The sequence below is a fragment of the Eumetopias jubatus genome, unplaced genomic scaffold, assembly GCF_037043125.1.
Source record: "Eumetopias jubatus isolate StellerSeaLion01/CBP00866 unplaced genomic scaffold, mEumJub1_p1.0 scaffold_15, whole genome shotgun sequence".
Lineage (NCBI taxonomy): Eukaryota > Metazoa > Chordata > Mammalia > Carnivora > Otariidae > Eumetopias > Eumetopias jubatus.
The window spans coordinates 61,410,942-61,430,691 of NW_028274821.1; the positions used below are offsets into that span (position 1 = coordinate 61,410,942).

The 19,750-nt window shown below is 40.9% G+C and overlaps 1 protein-coding gene and 1 pseudogene across 5 annotated transcripts in view; both read left to right on the forward strand.

Moving 5' to 3' along the window:
* Positions 1 to 1,607: 1,607 nt before the first annotated feature.
* On the forward strand, positions 1,608 to 2,037 carry LOC114213570 (large ribosomal subunit protein uL29 pseudogene; annotated as a pseudogene).
* A 3,349-nt stretch (positions 2,038 to 5,386) lies between these two features.
* The window catches only part of TDRD7 (tudor domain containing 7), a 77,854-nt gene continuing 63,490 nt past the window's right edge, over positions 5,387 to 19,750 (forward strand). For 2 of the 5 annotated variants that reach the window (XM_028108651.2, XM_028108653.2), the window contains exons 1-2: positions 5,387 to 5,467; positions 18,912 to 19,121. In XM_028108651.2, the coding sequence (XP_027964452.1) occupies positions 18,918 to 19,121 (204 nt within the window). In that variant the 5' untranslated portion in view covers positions 5,387 to 5,467; positions 18,912 to 18,917. Of the gene's footprint in view, positions 5,502 to 18,911; positions 19,122 to 19,750 lie in introns of those variants that run through there. The other 3 variants (XM_028108652.2, XM_028108655.2, XM_028108654.2) reach the window with 3 other exon arrangements.

Genomic DNA, 19,750 nt, shown 5'->3' on the forward strand with positions numbered 1-19,750 from the left:
GCTCAGCTGCCTTAGGCAGAGTAAAGTCAGAGAGACTCAGAAGAGGGTTACGAGGGTCTCTTCCTTAGAGTGTATCGCACACACCACACACTCCATCAGGTGAGATAAAAATGAAGTGAGCCATAGACATGGTCTTGGAGCATGGTTGCTGTCTCCCCTTCTTTCTACATGGTGGCTTGCAGGACTGAGAGAAGGGAAGGAGGGAAGGACAGAGATGCGCCTCAGTCAATGGCTTTGGTCTTGTCTGCCTTGTACAGGTACTTCAGTGTTTGTGTCCAACGTGGCTCTCTCCAAACAAGCGGGCTTCCCAGGTGTAGACAAAAATGCATGAAGGGCTTTAGGTAGACATTTCACACTTAAAATATTCCCACCTTTCTCAGCCTAGGAAAAGGCGGCCACAAATCCTTCTTCCTTCCTCACACCTGGACCTTGATTTGCACTCTGTTTCCATGACAACCTCTTTCTCTCTCTGTGAGGTATTTGGATGGGCACAGATTACCTGCCAGGCTGCCGCCCACTGGCCCGCTGCTCCCGATCTCCCTCCTATCCACCTCGCCTATATCCAAATGCCACCTGAGCAGATCACAACCCCTCAACAGCCCTTGGGGATGGGAGGTGTGCATGACTCTCCCGAAGGAGAGCCACAGATGCTCCTGGCCCCCACTCCTGTCATCCAAAGATGAGCTTAGGCTTTTGCTGAGAGAGAATACCTTCCACCTCAGTCTCGTTCATTCTGAAAACTCTGCTTTTTGGCCTCAGGATATACGCCTTCATATAAGACAGTTTTTAACACAGGTTCCTAGTGGGACTTCAGGTGCCCCCAAACCATTTTTGAGATCATATGCCAAATTTTGTATCCATGTGTTGCTTTCACATATTCTGACCTCCTTCTCCCACAAAAGGTAAGAACCACTGTGTCTGAAAAACAACCAGTTTGTGTCATCTCTGATTCCCCTGAAATCAGAGTTAGGAGTTAATTCTTGAACTCTCTGAGCCTTGGACCATTTCCAAAGAAAGTAAACAAACTTCCTAACCTTTCCTTGCTATGTTAGCTATCCACGGACTTCTGAGAACCTCCTGATATGTCTTAGCCAAAAATCTGCCTGCAGAATGGACACTATCCAGGAACATATATGAAGGGCCAATGAACACATGAAAAGATGCTCAATATCGTTAGTCATGGGAAAATGCAAATTAAAAACCTCAATGTGGGCGCCTGGGTGGCCCAGTTGGTTAAGCGACTGCCTTCGGCTCAGGTCATGATCCTGGAGTCCCAGGATCGAGTCCCGCATCGGGCTCCCTGCTCAGCAGGGAGTCTGCTTCTCCCTCTGACCCTCCCCCTCTCATGCTCTCTCTCTCTATCTCATTCTCTCTCTCAAATAAATAAATAAAATCTTTAATAAAAAAATAAAAACCTCAATGTGATATCTGTATACATCCACTGAAATGGCTAAACTTAAAGTGACTGACAATTCCAAGGACTGGAAAGATTTGGAGCAACCGGAACTCTCATACATTGCTGGCAGGTGGGAGGAAGGGAGAACAAAATGATGCAGCTACTTTAGAAAACAATTTGTCAGCTCTTTCCTTGGCTTCTTTCCGGCGGCGGCAGCAGCAGATTGTGCAGACATGGCCAAGATTAAGGCTCGAGACCTTCGCAGCAAGAAGAAAGAGGAGCTGCTTAAACAGCTGGAAGACCTGAAGGTGGAGCTGTCCCAGCTGCGTGTCGCCAAAGTGACAGGTGGAGCGGCTTTCAAGCTCTCCAAGATCCGAGTTTTTCGCAAATCCATCGCCCGTGTTCTCACAGTCATCAACCAGACGCAGAAAGAGAACCTCAGGAAATTCTACAAGGGTAAGAAGTACAAGCCCCTGGATCCGCGACCCAAAAAGACACGTGCCATGCGCCGCCGGCTGAACAAGCACGAGGAGAACCTGAAGACCAAGAAGCAGCAGGGGAAGGAGCGGCTGTACCCGCTGCGGAAGTACGCGGTCAAAGCCTGAGCACTGGCGTCAATAAAACGCAGACAAACTGGCAAAAAAAAAAAAAAGAAAAAAAAGAAAACAGTTTGTCATTTTCTTATAGAGTTAGACATACACTTATTCTACAACCAGCAATTCGACTCCGAAGTCTTTATGCAAGAAAAATGTGTGACCACACAAAGACCTGTGTGTGATTGTTTATAGCAGTTTGGTCATAATAGTCCCAAACTGGAAATAACACAAATGTGTATCAAATGTGAATGGATAAACAAATCATGACATATCCATACCTGTGATGGTATGCTACTACGCAATAAGAAGGAACAGACTGCTGATATATGTGACAACATGGGTGACTCTCAAAAACATTATGCTGAGTGAAGGAAGCCAGACACAAAAGACTACATACTGTCTACATACTGTATGATTCCATATATATATATATATATATATATATATATATATTCTGGAGAAGGCAAAGGTAGAGTGACAGAAAGCAGATCAATGCCTGCCTGGGGCTGGAGATAGGGGGAAGAAATTAACTATAAAGAGGCACAGGGGAAATTTTTTTAAAGATTTATTTATTTGAGAGAGAGAGCGCTAGCAGGGGGTGGGACAAAGGGAGAGGGAATGAGAGAGAGAGAGAGAGAGAGAAGCAGACTCCCTGCTGAGCACAGAGCCCGCCGCAGGGCTCCATCCCACAACTCTGAGATCATGGCCTGAGCTGAAATCAAGAGTCAGACCCACTGAGTCACCCAGACACCCCAAGAGACACAGGGGATCTTTTTGGAATGATGAAATAGTTCTACATCTTGACGGTGGGGGTGGACACGTGATTGAATACAGTTGTCAAAATTCATTAAACTGTACATTTAAAATATATGTAAAATATTCATTGAAAAAGCCGATTTAAAAAAAAAAACTAGCATCATTTTTCTTTAGATATAGGACAGTCCAAACAGAGAATTCCTTTGCAAAGATAAATAATCTCAGACTTGAGGTCAAATTACATTGCTTTTATGATTTACCTTGTATATTGGACTCTGGAGTTTTTCCTAGTTTTCTATTCTAACTGGCACTCTTTCAGTGGAGAGATGCTTTTTACATCTTTCCCATATTAAAGATAGAGCCAGAGGAGGTTATTAGCACTGGAGAGTCCAAACTGGGTCTGGCTATATTTTAGGTCTATTACATCCACTGCAGTGTTTGGAGCAGATTGGAAGGGAGAGAGATCCTAAACAGACTGAAATACAGCAGCAGGGATGGAGAGAAGCGCCAAGGAGAGACATTTGGGCAGATCTAGTTAGAGACTAGATGTGGGAGTATCAAAGAGAACAGCATCCAAAGGAGATTTTGAATAGTTCCTCACCACCTCTGGGGAGAAGCCCAAACTCCCATGCGTGGGCTCTTAGCATTCCGTGGTCTACTTCCAGTCTACCTTTTCATTGCCTGCTATCTGTTTTCAGTGAACCAAAAGTCCCTCAAGGGGCGCCTGGCCGGCTCAGATGGTACAGCACATGACTCTTGATCTTGGGGTCATAAGTTTGAGCCCCACGTTGGATGTAGAGTTAACTTAAAAAAAAACTAAAAATTAAAAAAAAAAAGCTCCTCAAGCATAGGCTTATGCCTTAATATAGTAGGCATTCCATAAAAGTTACATAATAGTGGGTGTTCAATATGTACTAGTTGATTGTCCATTCACCTAATGATAGGCATTTGTGTTGTTTCTATTTTTGGCTATTATAAACAAGGCTGCTATGAATATTCCCCTCCACGTCTTTCTGTGGACATTGCTCTCATTTCTCTTGGGTAAATCCTGGGAATGGAATGGCTGGATCATATGGTTAGTTTATTACACCCATACACTGGGATACTACTCAGCAATAAAAAGATATGAGCTATTGGTACACACAACAACATGGATGAATCTCAGCATATTTATGTTGAGTGAAAAAAGCTGGACACCCCCCCAACACACACCAAAAGACAACATATACTGTATGATTCTATTTATATAAAACTCTAGAAAAAGCAAACCAGGGGCACTGGGGTGGCTCAGTTGGCTCGGTATCTGAGTCTTGGTTTCAGTTCAGGTTGTGATCTCAGGGTCCTGGAATCAAGTCCTGCCTCGGGCTCTGTGCTCAACGTGTGGAGTCTGCTTCAGGATTCTCTCTTCCTCTCCCTCTGACCCTCCTCCCACCCACGCGCTTGCTCTCTCTAAGTAAATATAGATAAATAAAATCCTTGGGAAAAAAAGGAAACTATAGTGACAGAAAGCAGATCAGCAGTTGAGGGGGCAAGGGACAGAGAGGCACAAGAAGTGAGGATTAGAAGTGACTTGAGGAAACTCTTTGGGGGTGATGGATGTGTTCGTTATTTTTATGGCAGTGATAGTTTCACAGCTGTACACATAGTGAAAATATCAAATTATACATTCTAAATGCGCAGTTTACAGTATGCCAATTACACTCAAAAAAGCTGTAAAAAAAATACTGCTTGAAAAAACAGCAGACCCCAGTAATGCATGTAGAATAAACGTGGGGAAGTGTTCACTGTTGGTTTAAGGAATACAAACCACTATGCCAAATATATGTTGGTTGAATTAATGTGTAGAAGGAATAAGTGAATATTAGGTGTTCAAATTTTATAATTAATGAAGGAATGAATTTGACAAAATTTATGTCACCCTTATGTGCCAGGCAAAATCCTAGGCTCTGGGAATAGACTGGAGAGCATGACAAAGATCCCTGTGCTCATAGAACTTTAATTTGAGGACAGTAGACAATGAAAAAGATTTGTAAAATACATATAGTGTGCCCAATAGGTGCTAAGAGAGAGAGCTGCGGAGAGAGAAAATATCGGGGACTGACACTTTTGAAAGTGGCACCCTCCTTGAAAAGGTGACGCTTGCGAAAAAACCTAAGGGAAACAGCGGACCAGGTCGATGTCTGGAAGAGCGAAAAGTAACTACCCCGCAATTGTCGAAAGGAACGAGCAAGAGTTGAATGAAATGTCTGACGAGCGAATGAAGGCGGCTATATGAGCGCACAAGTGCTGGCGAGGTCTTGCGGGGTCCCGCTGGGTCTCGGGCCCTCGCAGCCCGCCCGTACTTGCGTTGTCCACGAGGAGGCGCGCCTGAGCCCGCCCCGCAGTCGTCTTCCGCCGTCGGCCCGTGCGTGGGCACGCGCAGAAACCGCTAGGCGGCGTCGGTTTCCTTTCCCACGCGCGGACGCCGGCGTGGGCCGACGCGGCCGGGGAGCCCGCGCGTGCGCAGAGCCGAGGACGGGGTGCCCTCGGGGCGGGGCAGAGCGGGGCGGGGCGGAGCGGGGCGGGGCGGGGGCTTGAGGTGATTCCCGAGCCGCGGCGGCTGCTCCGGCCGTGCGGGGAAACCGAAAGTGGGCGGTGGCCGCGGTTGTGGCCCTGGCTGAGACGGCGACGGGAGCTGGGCCCAGAGGCGCGGGGACGGGCCGTGGGCCCCCGGGACGAGGTGAGCGCAGGTCTTGCTGCTGCGGGCGCGACAGGTGCGGGGCGACGTCGGACGAGGTTTCGGGCGGGCGCGGCGCACCTGGATCACTAGCGGGGACAGTGGCCCGGGCGGGACTCGAACGGGCCTGGGGCCTCTTCCCTGCAGCCGCAGGGGATGCCCCGGGGGGAGTTGGAGTTCCAGAGCGTTGTGTTTTAAATCTCTGATGGGACCCCTCCCCCGGCCGCTGGGTGACAGGCTGGGCGTCCGCCGGGGAGCCTGACAAACCCTCCCGCCGCCGGGACACTCAGTGCAACGGGGGAAATGCAGCGGTGGGGGTGTGGACGAGGGGCGGGAGAGGCTGACCAGGAAGTGGTTCCACAGCCGCCCGCCCGGAGCAGGGCATATCAGAGCCCTCGGCTGTCTGAGCTCGGTATTTTACACTGTGAGCTTTCAGTCCCTCAAAGGCACTGCCTCTCTGCGGACCAGCCAATGCAGGCCGCTCAGGTAATGCAGGGCACAAATACTATACATGGCTCTCGAACCGTGAGCCCCAGGCGGGTACACAGCTAGGAAGGAAACATGAATTCATGAATGAGTTGTCTCTTAACTTTGATCAAGATCTAAGAGGGTCGGGTGCTCAGCCTCAGGTTAATGGAAGGGGGCTTGGAGCCCGCACAACTTTTCTGCTCCGTTCCGCTTGCAGGGTATAATATATTTCCTGTTATAACCAAAGAGTACCAGTCCCAAATAGTTTCAGAGAGCAAGAAAGGGAAATACCTGTATTAGAAAAAGTCCTGGCCCAAAAGGATTCTGATAATCGCCCTACAAAACAAAACAAACTGCTGATCTGGGTGAACCCCACCCACCCCCCATCGTGCAGGTGGAAAAATTGCAGTAAAGCGTTCTGCCTAGTGATATGCAACAACCTAATGGCAGAAGCGAAACTTAGACTCAAATTTCTAAGTCATCCTCGGCTGCCTCGATGTGTGGGTGTTGCATACTGCAAATAGTGTGGGCTTGGCAGACCTGGGTTGGAAATCTGGGTTTCTCCTCTTACTAATTGTGGATCGTGAATAAATTACTTTTTTTGAGCCTGGTTTTCTGTGTATCCGATGGAAATGTTTAACATAATTCCACACAGCTTTTGTGAGGTAACTACTGTAAATCCTTTGGTTTATTATAATGGCCAAGAAGTGTTAACTCTTTTCCTTTCCCCAAGCTTCCCATATTTTACATAATTGGATTTCCGTTTCTTGGAGTCCTCTAATATAACATTAAGTGGCACGTGGTGGGGATTTTGCCATTTCCACTTGATTGACATTTCAGAGCATCGGTTACATGCAAAGTACTGTGCTGGGTTGCTCCTGAGCCAGCTGCATTAGAATCTACATCTCCTGTGCCCCAGCCCAGGGCCCTTTGGTGGCATACAGATTTCCTCTTTGCTAGTTAAACACAGTGAGACTGTGAGGCAGCAGTTGACAGTGCCTTGGGACTTCAGTCCCTGTAGACTGGAGATGGAACATAATCCCCGCTAATGCCCTTTTAAGTGTATTGGTTGAATGTGGCTGAATGAACTGTGTTTTGTACCAAGAGATTTAAACTTCTTGAAGGACTTCTCTTTAAATTCTCTGTGAAAGGTAATCTAGTTGGAGACTTAATATGAATTTAAAGGAAAATACTTTATAATCCAACTCTAAGTGCCTATTCTGTGTTCGATCAAGTGCTGTTTTCAAGAACCGAGATTCGACAGAGTGCTTTGCATCTGGGCACTTTCAGGATCAGCAGATGAATACAGTTAAGGACCCAAGTTCCTTGGTACTCGCGTGAAATGTAATTTCATACTTACGTGAATTGGTTTTTCTTTATGCAAAACTTATTTTCTCTGCCCTCTACTCCTGTCTTTGTACTTTTGAAAGATTCATTCTTTGGCCAAATGTGTTTTTTTTTTTTTAATTTTTTCATTCAAACTATTTAAAAGGAATCGATTTTGTCATTTTTAGCTGTGATGTGTATATATGCCAGTTAGAACTGCTGGTCAGCACAAGATAGGTAATGACTCCAAAGCAAACTCAATATTATAGCTGTGTAGCTTTGTCAGGAGGAAGCCAACCTGTGGTTTCCATTAGATCTTTGGATCCCACTTCAGGACTTGTAGGACTCTGAGGAAAGTTTAGAATCACAGACCTTGTCCATCCTCCTATCTTCCATATGAAAAAAAGAGACCCGAAGTGCCTCGCTCAAAGAGTCATAGCTAATTAGTAGCAAAACTAGGATTAATATCCCAAATCCTAACTAAGCCACTTTATTATCTTGAGAGTTTTTTCTCTAATATGCAGATTTATGGAAAGCTCTTACTTATTCATAGTATGTAGTTAGTAATGCATGTACAGTTTAGAGCTTGAAATTACAATAATAATAACAACAACAACAACAACAATAAATGCTCCCTAAAGATACCCTATGGAAATATATCATCACCTGAAGGTGTTAATTATTATCTTTCTTTTTAAAAAGATTTGGTAAAGGAGTAATTCAGGTGGTAACAAGTAGACTATACTGTAATTGGAAGGAAAAAAGAACATATTAAACTGTTGCAAGATGAGAAATCATCCTGGAAGGGTCTTAGACCAAAACCTTCCCTCTCTTAGGCTCAGTTTATTGATTTGTAAAATGAGGGGTTTGGGATAAACTAGATAATATCTAAAGTCTTTTTGGCACAGACATTCTGAACTTTGAGGGCCTGGCTTGTTGCTAAAATGGTGTCTTCAAGTAAAAGGGCAGCCAATTACCACAAGTATTTGCCCTAAGGAGGTACTAAAAATTGTGTAGCTGACTAAAGAAGGTAAGAGAGATTACTCGGTGATTTCAATTTACCCTAACAATTATTCAGATTTATTCTGGGGTTTAGTGCCACTCTGCAACTCAAATTTATGACATTGAGGAAGATGAGCCAACTAGTACAGTTGGAAATAGGTGAGAAAAGAGAAATGTAGAGAAGAGAAAGCACAGGTGAGAGCTGGACCAGCTGGGCTAGCTGATAGGAATCTCAGGCTCTGGGAAGCACATAACATGTAAATGACTGAGTCAGGGAGGCTTAGTCAGTGGTAAAGACTGTACCTAGAGGACATGAAACCACATTCTTCAGAATAAGACTTTTTCAAGATGATTATCAGGTATATTAAGGAGAAAAGCTGTGAATTTCCAAAATACAGTTTTGAGTGTGAGAATTATTTTAGGCTATTTAAATCATTTAAATATCACTTTTTTTAAAAGTTATTACTTTCCCCTACTCCTTGTCCCACTTGTTGTACATTATTAGCACTTTGGAGTGCTCTGTGATTTATTGTGTAGTAAAAAGAAAAAGGACAGTGAAAGGATAAAAGGAAATGTCAGTTGCCGCCACTGAATATTTGCAACAGTTAAAGATTCTTTTGGATTTGGGTGCACATACCCTTAAATCAGAACGTGGTTGATCCCTGTTTCATGCCACTTTAAGGGCTGATCACTAAGTCAGTGTTCCCTAAGTCCAAATTACTTGCAGAAGCCAATTCTAGACATTTGGAGCAGCTGTCTAAAAGGAAGTCCTAAGTTTGGGAACCAGAAGATCTGGGATCTTGCGGTTCTGGCCGTAAAAATACATGAGTCCTGAGTAATTGCTCTGGGCCTCAGTTTCCTCATTATTAAACTGAAGGGCTTGGAGGAGACGGACTGAAGGTGCCCACCAGTATTCCATGCTTCTCTCCGCTCTCTACTCTGAGGTTGGGCCCACCATCCTGTGCTATTCTCCTAAGCTGGGCAGGATGCAGGAACATTGTGGGATTGTGGTCTAGCATGGAATCTCGGCTCCCGGAGCCTTTGCCAAAGCAGTAAGTGACTTTTTGTCTACTAATTAAGTGAGAAATCTTGGAGGAGATCCAGTGGCTTTCTTACCAAGCTTTCCAGTTCGTAAGTATATTAATGAGGCAAATAAGAAAATCTGGGAAAATTCTGATACTTCAAATTTAATGCTGTACTATGTGTCTCCAGTATACCAATGCCTCACTGTGCTCTTAGACATTTAATGCATATATTCATAGGTAGTTTCCCATCCACACCAGGCTTCCAGGAAATGCAAGTAACTACTGAATGCCAAGTACCCTATTAAGCTCATATAACTGTTGATGCTTGTCATTCAGAAGAGAGGCAAGGAAAGGAGGAGGAAAAAGAGCAAGACAAAGGAAGTGAAAGTCAAGTGTAATTTGCTGTGGCCATTTTCTTCCTCCCTAAGGTCAGTTTTTGAGGTCAAAGTACTCTGATTAAATAATTCCCCAGACCCCCTTCCACTTTACTTTGCTGTTTAGGATTCTTATTCAGCTCAAGCAGACCTTATATTGTCTAAGGAAACCCTTAAGAATTTTAACCTGAGAAGCTGTGGTCTAAAACAGAGCTAGCCAGCCTTATTTCTCTCAACCTAGCCTAACTTATGGTCACCAGGACTTGCATAACATTCTCAAAATAAAAGTAATTTGAGTTTTCTTAAATTCAGAATTAATATTTCTCACAACACTTTCAGAAAGTAGAAATAAAGGAGAAAGAGAGTTGAAAGGTCAAAAGGGCAACTTTAAAGATTTGGGGAGCCACTTTAGAGAAGCTTCCAAACTTAATTTTTTGGGGGAGGATGGCTAACGGTTTGCCATTGAGACACACAGTTGCAGTTCCCATAAACTTTCTCTTGTGCTTCTAATGGATGACATCCAACATAATAAACTTCATTTTTATAGTTAGAGGAAAGTATTGTCTGCTTTTTCCAAAAGTTATTGAGTGTAATAGCCATCTTCAGAAAATCTCAAAAAATGCCATGACAATCAAGGAATTAAAATTTAGAGCATTTTAAAGCAATATAAATTAGAAAATAATGATTTTTTTAAAGCTCTAGCTGTAACTTTCTTTTTGTTCATTGCCCAAAGTAATAATGTTAATGTAGGAATCACAGATCCAACTGGAAGAAATTGACAAGCATGAGAATACTGCCTACATCTGAACAAGATGTATAGTCACATTTTCCCTCCCAGGCTTTACTGTGCTTAACTGCTTCTCCCCAGCTTTGAGATCTTCAGTCTCATAGTCCAAGGGACCACCTTTCCCTCCAAAAACTTACGGCAACTAAAAGCTCTTGTGAATTCAGTATCAATTTGTTTGTGAATCACAACAGTATATGCACACTGTTTGAAAAACAGGAATACATGTAAGTGTGAGATGCTTACCGGTATACAGGCAGTGCCTACAGCTCATCGGGATGTGTGAACTTATGGTAACACTGTGTCCCTGACCTGGGCCTACTCGTTGAGAACACTAGCTCAGAGTGAAAGGGCCTTGAAATAATCTACCTGATGGTTCTCAACCAAAGATTGGTGACATAAGTGGCTGTCTCAGTTAGTTAATAACAATCATTAAAATTTGGAAGTCTTTTTTTTTTAAAGATTTTATTTATTTGACAGAGAGAGACACACAGAGAGAGGGAACACAAACGGGGAGTAGAAGAGGGAGAAGCAGGCTTCCCGCAGAGCAGGGAGCTCGATGTGGGGCTCGATCCCAGGATCCTGGGATCATGACCTGAGCCAAAGGCAGACGCTTAACGACTGAGCCACCCAGGCGCCCCTGGAAGTCGTTTTTAAATAAAGTAAATTAAAGATGATTCCTTTAATAGCTCACATGCATTATGCTCTATTTTAGTAAGTAGAAAAGGAGTATTAGATAGATGGAGGATTTCTCATTCATTCATCCAGTATTTATTGAGCTCTTGTTGTGGGCTAGGCACTAGGGATTCAGTAGTGAACAAAACCTCACAAATTCCAGCTTTCATGGAGCTCATAATCAAGTTGGGGAAACAGATGGTATAATTAAATAAGGAGTACTGTGTGGTGGTAAGTGCGAAGGAGTGGAATAAGTTAAGGGAAGGGGTGTAGGGAACACTGGACAGCCAGCATAACAGTTCTGATTTTGGATAGGGTGGCCAGGGAAGGCCTTGCTGAGAAGGTAATTTTTGAGCAAATACCCAAAGGAGCTGAGGCAGGGAGCGGTGTGGCTCCTGTGTGAAGAATAGATTCTAAGAGATGAAGTGGAAGCTAAGACCAGCTAGGAGGCAGTTGCCCCAATCCAGGCAAGAGGTGTTGTTGGCATGGACTAGAGTGATCACTACAGAGATAGGAGTGGGGGAATTGTGAATGTCAGCCTATCCGTCTTCTTGTATCATGTGGTGATGGTGGTAAGGAACTGAGAACCACTAATACTGAGTTGCTTCATTTTACAGAGAAGGGGATCAGAGCCCCAGGAGAAAGGATTTGTCCCAGGAAAATAAGTGCTCTTTGCACAGTGATATTGAACTTGGAGACACCAGCAAGAGGAGGCGTGGGCACAGCCTTACACAATCCCTCGTCTCTCCCAACAATCAAATCAAAATCAATATATCAACTACTAGTTAGCAGCACCCCCAAATTGTTAATGTTTGGGAGATCCTTGCTGGCAGGCAGTTCTTTCAGAGCAGAACTTAGGAAGGTAGAGGGGACATTTCTCAGAGAAAGTGGTCTGAAGTGATTCTCCCAAGGGTGGGAGGAGTGGAAGGCTTTCATATAGGGCAGCCTATAGAACCACTCTCTGGTTAGCTTCTAAGATGGGATTAGACTTGTCCTTTCAAGCCAGCATCATATTGGAGTTCCATTATATTTTAGTCATAGGATGTCCATTAGTGAGTAGAATGCATTTATGAGAATTTTTTTTTTTACTCCCACAAATTAGTGATTTCTGCCCACCCACTAATGTAGCCGGGGAAAAGTAGACCACAGTGAAGAGGTGGTAATGGAACAGATGCTCTTTCCAGAAAGAAGGGAAGGAGGAGGCAGTAGAAACTCCTTCTCAAGGTGAAGGATAAGTCCTTCATACTGAAACTCTCAGCAGGAATTTATAGTACTTTTGACTGGAGAAGAGCCAAATGTCCTAAACCATCTAGTCTAAACAGATCCAGGTATACTGCTTACACCCAAGTGGGTGTATGCCTACATGTGTGCTGACCACCTGGCATCATATCTACACATCACATGTTCATAATTCATAGTCAAGGCCCATTTGCAGATACACAGAGATGCAAAGTCCAACTTTACTCAGAAGAGCTCTAGATGAACAGGTGGGAGGGACAGAGTTTTGAAGGAAAGAAGGTGGGAAAGGTGGGGGTAAAAAGTGGGGGAGGCTTTGCTCTGAGAGGTTAGTAGGTTATCCTTTGGTTTTTCCTCTTGCATATTAGAACCTGGCCAGCCTCCATTATAGTTTTTCCTACTTGAAGAAATAACTGTGCGGTAAAGGTTCAGTGATCTTTGACTGTTGAGTCAGGAACCATTACAAATCAAAGTCTCTTACATTGGGAGTGTACTATATAAGAGCCAGAATTTACAGTTTAGATTTAACTTCCGGCAACCTTGAAATATAGGTCCCAAAGCCATCCTCTCTGAGCTGCTACCCAACACACTTGAAGTGTCCCTCCAAAGGGAATGGAGGTTCTGAGACTCTGCAGCTGTCATCTTTTGCTGCCATGAATTTTCTGTTTACTCTTTAGAGTGCCTGTCTGTCTCACTGACTTGGAATCTGTACCATCCCTGTGAGTGGCTTCCATATACCTTGTCATATCTTGGTTATTTAACTTCCCTGAGCTTTGGTTTTCTCATCTATAGAATGAAGAATACTTTCCTCCCAGAATTATTATGTATATTAAACTTTTAGAAAATCCAAATCTCAGAATTTGGATTCTCACAAGAGAAAGAAAAACATATGTCTACCCGAAGATTTATACTATTCAAAGCAGCCTTATTTATAATACCCCCAAATTGGAAGCAACCCAAATGTCTATCAACATTGAGATGGATAAATAAATTGTGGCATGTCTACACAGTGAAATACTGCTTATCATAGTATAAGAAGTATTTGCTGATAAATGGGGACACATGGGTGAAACTCAAGAACACCAGGCAAAAGTGATCTATCCTGACAGAAAGCAGATTAGTGGTTGCCGGGAGCCAGGACAGTGTATATGAGAAGGTGAGAGTTGCCTGCAAAGTGGCACAACTTGAAAGAATTTCTTTCTCTCAGACTTATTGATACATACTTCACATATAATAAAAGTCACCTTTTTTTGGTTTATAGTACTATGGATTTTGACAAACTTACATAGTTTGTCAATCAAGATATAGAATATCTCCATCACTCCCCCAGATTGCCCTGTGCCTTCTCTGTAGTCCATCCCCTCCTTAAACTTCCATCCCTTGGCAACCACTGATCTAATTTCTATGCATATAGTTTTGCCTTTTCCAGAATGTTACATAAATAGAATCATATAGCATATAGTCTTTTGTGTCTGTCTTCTTCCACTTAGCATCATGTGAGAGTCATCCATATAGTTTTATGTATCAATAGTTTGTTCCTTTTAATTACTGAATAGTACTTCACCACATGGATGTGCCATATTTGTTGATTCATTGACCTGCTGATAGACATTTGGATTGTTTCTAATTTGGTGGTAATTATGAATAAAGCTACTATAAACATTTAATTACAGGTTTTTGTATTAACATATGTAATTGTTTCTCTTGGGTAATGACATACATGTAAGATTTTTGGATTGTATAAGTATATGCTTCTTACTTCATAAGAAACTGCCAAGCTGTTTTTTTCAAAGTACTGTTTCGCAAGCCCACCAGACATGTACAAGAATTCTAGTAGCTCTGCATTCTTATCAGCACTTCATATTGTTGGTTTTTTTAAAGTTTAAGCTATTCTAGTGGATGGGTAGTGATGCCTCATTGCGGATTTAATTTTTCATTTCCCTAAAGAATAATGTGTTTTTTGGCCATCTACATCTCTACTTTAGTAAACTTTAGTATGTGTTCAAATATTTTGCACATTTTAAATTGGGCTTTTTGTTTTCTTATTGAGTTTTGAGTGCTGTTTTTATATACTGGTTACCAGTCTTTTATCAGTTGTGTTATAAAAATATATTCTTTCAGTCTGTGGCTTGTCTTTTAATTTTCCTAACAGAAATTTAAATTTAAAAGAGCAGAAATTTAAAATTTTGATGAGATCCAATTTGTCAATTTTTTCTTCTGTGTTCTAAAATAAAATCTTTGCCAAACCCAAGATTGCAAAGATTTACTCCTTTGTTTTTTTTCTAGACATTTTACAGTTTTAGCTTTTTCAAGCTAAACAGCACTCTTGAACTTTGTCCATTGAATTTTTTGGGTAACTGTCAAAAATCAGTTGACTATATATATGTTGGTCTATTTCTGGATTATGTATTCTGTTCCATTGATGTGACAGTCCTTTTGACAATACATTACTTTGATTAATATACTTTTATAGTAAGTCTTGAAATCAGTCTTTTTGCACTGTCTAGGACCTCCATTGTGATAATGAATAGGAATGAAGAGTGAACATTCTTGTCCTTTTACCAATCTTAGGGAGAAAGCATTCATTCTTTTGTTACATATTATGTTAGCTGTGGGTTTTTCACAGATATTCTTTATCAGGTTGAGGAGGTCCCCTTCTATTCTTATTTTCTGAGAGTCCTTATCGTAAATGATTTTGAACTTTGTCAAATGTCTTTTCTTCACCTATTGATATCATGTAGTTTTTATCCTTTAGTCTGTTGATATAGTTACATTGGTTGATTTATGAATGTTGAACCAGTCTTCCATTTCTAGAGTAAACCATAGTTGATCATAATGTGTTATCCTTCTTACATATTGTTAGATTTGGTTTGTTAATATTTTGTTAGGAATTTTTGCAATTATGTTAATGAGGGATGTTAGTTTGTGCTTTTCTTATAATGTTTTTTTCTGGTTTCAGTATCAGCATAATGCTGGCCTCATAAAATGAGTTTAGAAGTTTTCCCTTCCCCTGTGTTTTTTGGAAGAGTTTGTGTAGAAGTAGTATTATTTTTTCTTGAAGTTTTGGTAGAATTGACAATAAAACCATCTGGGTTTGAGTTTTCCTTGTGTGAAAGTTTTTAACTACAAATTCAACTTCTCTAACAGATACAGGGATATTAAGGTTATTTTTATCTTCTTGAATAAGCTTTAGAATTTGTGTCTTTCAATGAATTTACTCCATTTCATCTAACTGACCAATTTATTGGCATAAGTTGTTCATTATATTTGCTTTTTAATGTCTATAGGACCTGTATTGATGGGTTCTTTAATCCCATTAATAATTTGTGTCTTCTCTCTTTTTTTCTTTATCAACTTTATTGATTTTTTTAAAAAACTAGTTTTGGTTTCTTGATTTTTTCTTTAACTTTTCTATGTCATTACTGATGTGTTTCATCAGTTCAACATTAATTTTGCTCTCATTTTCATTACTTCCTTCCTTTTACTTATATTTGGTATAATTTGCTCTCTTTTCTCAAGATAGTAGATTAGATCACTGAATTGGGACCTTTCTTCTTTTCTAACATAAGCATATAATGCTACAAAATTCCCTTTAAATATTGTTTCAACGGCATCCAGCAAATATCTCTGTACATTGTGTTTTCATTTATTTAAAAATATTTTCTGATGTTTTTGTTCTGAAGGAGGCTTTCTTTCTGACCCTTGGTGTTTTAGAAACATCATTAAATTGCAAATACATAGGGATTGTCCACATATCTTTCTGTTACTGATACCTAATTTAATTTTTTTCTGGTCATGGGATACTCTTTGTATAATTTCAGCTATTCTAAATTGGTCAAGAATTGTCTTAAGTCCCAGAATATATTCTGTTTTGGTGAATGCCCCACGGGCTCTTGAAAAGAATGTGTATTCTGCTATTATTGGGGTAGAGTCTTCTATAAATATCAAGTAGGTCAGTTTGGTTGATGTTGTTAATCAGCTCTTCTATATCCTTACTGATTTTTTGTTTACTGGTTCTGCCAATTACTGAGAAAGAAGTGTTGAATTTCCAAATAATTGTGAAGATATTTATCCTTTCAGTTATTGGTTTCTGCTTCGTGTGTTTTGAAGCACTGATATTTGGTGCAGTCACATTGGGATTGTTATATCTTTCTGATGAATTAACTCCTTAATTATGTAATGTCTGTCCTTATCCTGGGTGATATTCCTTGTTTTGGTATTAATTAATATGGCATATCTTTTTCTATCTTTTTACTCTGAACCTATGTTGTTTCTCGTATATAGTGTATAGGTTGTTTCTCGTATATAGTGTGTAGGTAAGTCTTTTATATCTGCTCCACCAATCCTAAATTTTTATTGAGATATTTTCAACATTTACATTTGATGTAATTATTGCTGTGGTTGGCTTTAAATCTACCATTTTGCCACATGTCTTCTATTTGTGTTATCTGTTCTTTGTGGTGGTGGTTGTTTCTGCTCCCCCTTTTTTGCCTAATTTTTTTTTTTTAATTCCAGGATAGTTTACATACAGTAGTATATAGTTTCAGGTCTACATCTAATTGCTTTTTGGTTTAACTTTTTATCCTGCTTTATCTTTACTACTGGCTTATTAATTATGCTTCTTTAAAAATTTTTAGTGGTTGCCATAAGGTTTACAATATATGTCTTTATCACATTCCCCTTTCAAATAATATTATACTACACATTGTGTATATACACATAGTATTAATTAAATGTTGGTGCTGGTGGTGACTATTTGAACAGAGTTAATGTTTAGCAGAGGGAAGTATATAATGAGTATTTAGGTTATTTGCCATGTAAACCTTGCTCTCATTTGAGTATCATATTTATAATTAAGAGCACTCACAAATAAGCTGATATCATATCTCCTTTTCAAAATGGACAAAGGAGGGAAATGCTAGCATTGTATACTATGCCTCCTTTTTGTTTTCTAAACCAGAGAAAGAATAAGACTGTCTAGAATTCTGTGCTGTCCAATATAGTATCCACTAGCCACATTTAATTCCAATTAAATTAAAAATTCAGTCCCTCAGTCATGCTGGCCACATTTCAAGTGCTCAGTCACCACATGTATTGGACAGCACAGATATAAAACATTTCCATCAGCGCAGAAAGTTCTGTTGGGTAGCACTGTGGAAGGAAGCACTTTTTAACAAGTTGTCCACGGCTTGCCTTCCTAAGTCCACTTCTCCTGGCTTCTTGAATGTCATTCTGTCCTTGTATCACCATTCCATTTACTATTAGTCCAAAGAGAATGTGAGTGGTTAATCTTGAAAAATGCCAGTTACTGACCAATGAAAATTCATTTTTTCTCTTGCTTGACCTGTCTGCTGTGTATGACACTTTTGAACATACCATTCTTCTTGGTTCTTTCCTCTTTGTGTTTATATGACACCAGCTCTGCCTTTTCTACTTCTGTCTCTCTGGTTAATTTTTCTCAGCCTTTTATAGGTTCTTCTTTCTCTGCCCATGCTTTAATGACAGACTTCCATAGAGGTCCATCCTTAACCTTATTTTTGACTCCCTGGATACCAAGTACCACATATATGTTGAAGGCCAGCAACTCTAAATCCACCTCAGATCTCTAACGTGAATTCCTAGTTAATATATCTGTGCGGCTGACCTACAAGCATCCCAGCCTCCATATGTCCCAAAGGAATTCATTCTCTTCCTCTCTTACAAACCTGTTCTACCTCATCTCAGTGTGGGTCATTACTTCCCACCATGTTTCTAAGCTAGAAACTTGGGAAATTCCTTCATTATGCAAACCAGTTAATCAATTTCTGTTGATTCTACCTTCTAATCACCTCTTAAATTGAGTTTTTGTTTATTCCCAGGGTGCTGTTTTCAAGTCCTCCACATTTCCAAGTATCTTTACAACTCATTAGTTTTTCTCCTTTTCATTTATCATCCCCACTACTGAATAGTTACCTTTTCTAAAATGCAGAGTTGATCACTTTATTCCCCTGTTTAAAATATCTCTAAGGTCCCACATTATATTTGCCAAAATGCACATATTAACATAATATAGGGGTCTCATCTGGATCTGCCTCTTTCCACGTCTTTCAGTCCTCAGCTTATAACTTTAGAGTCTTTGTTCAGTTATGTCCAGCCACTTAACTGCCTGGAATTCCTCAGAATCAACCATGTACTTCTCTCTGAACTCTGTGCCTTTTGAACTTCCTGTTCCCTTTACTTGAGGTTGATACCTCTCTCCATCTTTACCCCACACACCCTTTTCCTCCTTGCCTGGCTGATTCCTTCATGTCCTTCAGGATTCCATTCAGGCCTCCCCTTATCTGGGAAGAATTCCCTTCCTTCCCCAGACTAGTCTTTTTGCCCATCTGACTTCCCTGTCTTCTCATAGTATTCTGTGCTTTTCTCTACCATAGCAGTTATTTCTCTGTATTGTAATAGCACAGAAAATATTCTGTAATAGTTGATGGGATAATCTAACACGTGTACACTCTGAAAATCTATTTGAATCCACAGACTAATGAATCCTATTATAGTAACCTTCTATTATGTTCTTATAGGTGAAGATGCTGGAAGCAGATCTGGTTTCAAAAATGCTACGAGCTGTCCTACAGTCTCATAAGAACGGAATAGCATTACCCCGGCTCCAAGGAGAGTACAGATCCTTGACTGGAGACTGGATCCCCTTTAAGCAGTTAGGTTACCCTACACTAGAAGCCTATCTGAGAAGTGTGCCAGCAGTTGTGAGGATAGAGACTAGATCTGGAGAGGTAAGAAGGTAATTGTGCATGTCACAAGAGTCAAACCAATCTTAATTGCCTACCTGGCACTTCTCATCTCCTAACTAGAATAGAAGTCAAAGTGAAAAGTACTAGCTACGTGGTTTGAGACTGGTAGTGATAGAACAGCATCCAAAGCACAACCTAGATTCTGAGGTCTCTTACTTTTTCCCTCAAATTCTTTTCATTGTAAAGATAAGACTCTAATCACATTAAATAAAACATTTTAAAGTTAAAGTTTACCCAGTCTTCAGCGCTCAAGCAAAATAAGTGTACTGGAGACCTAACTGCCAGGTGTCATACCCCATGCATTATAAACCTGCTACAGCTGTTTTTGCCCAGGTCATAATGACCTCCTAGTTACCAAAGCCAATAGATACTTATAAATTCTCATTGTTTTACCTCATTCCTATCTGTTCCTATTTTCTGGACCCTCGTTCAATCCCTAATGGATCATTCAGCACTTTGATTATTACAGGGTTATCCCTACCATTCTCCTTGTCTTGAATCCCTTCTTTCTCTAGACTGTTCTGGCCTTCACATCATTATGATCATGTTATTTAAATTTTTTAGTTTCTCTGGAAGAATATTTTATGTATAACATAGCAATTTGGTGTAGT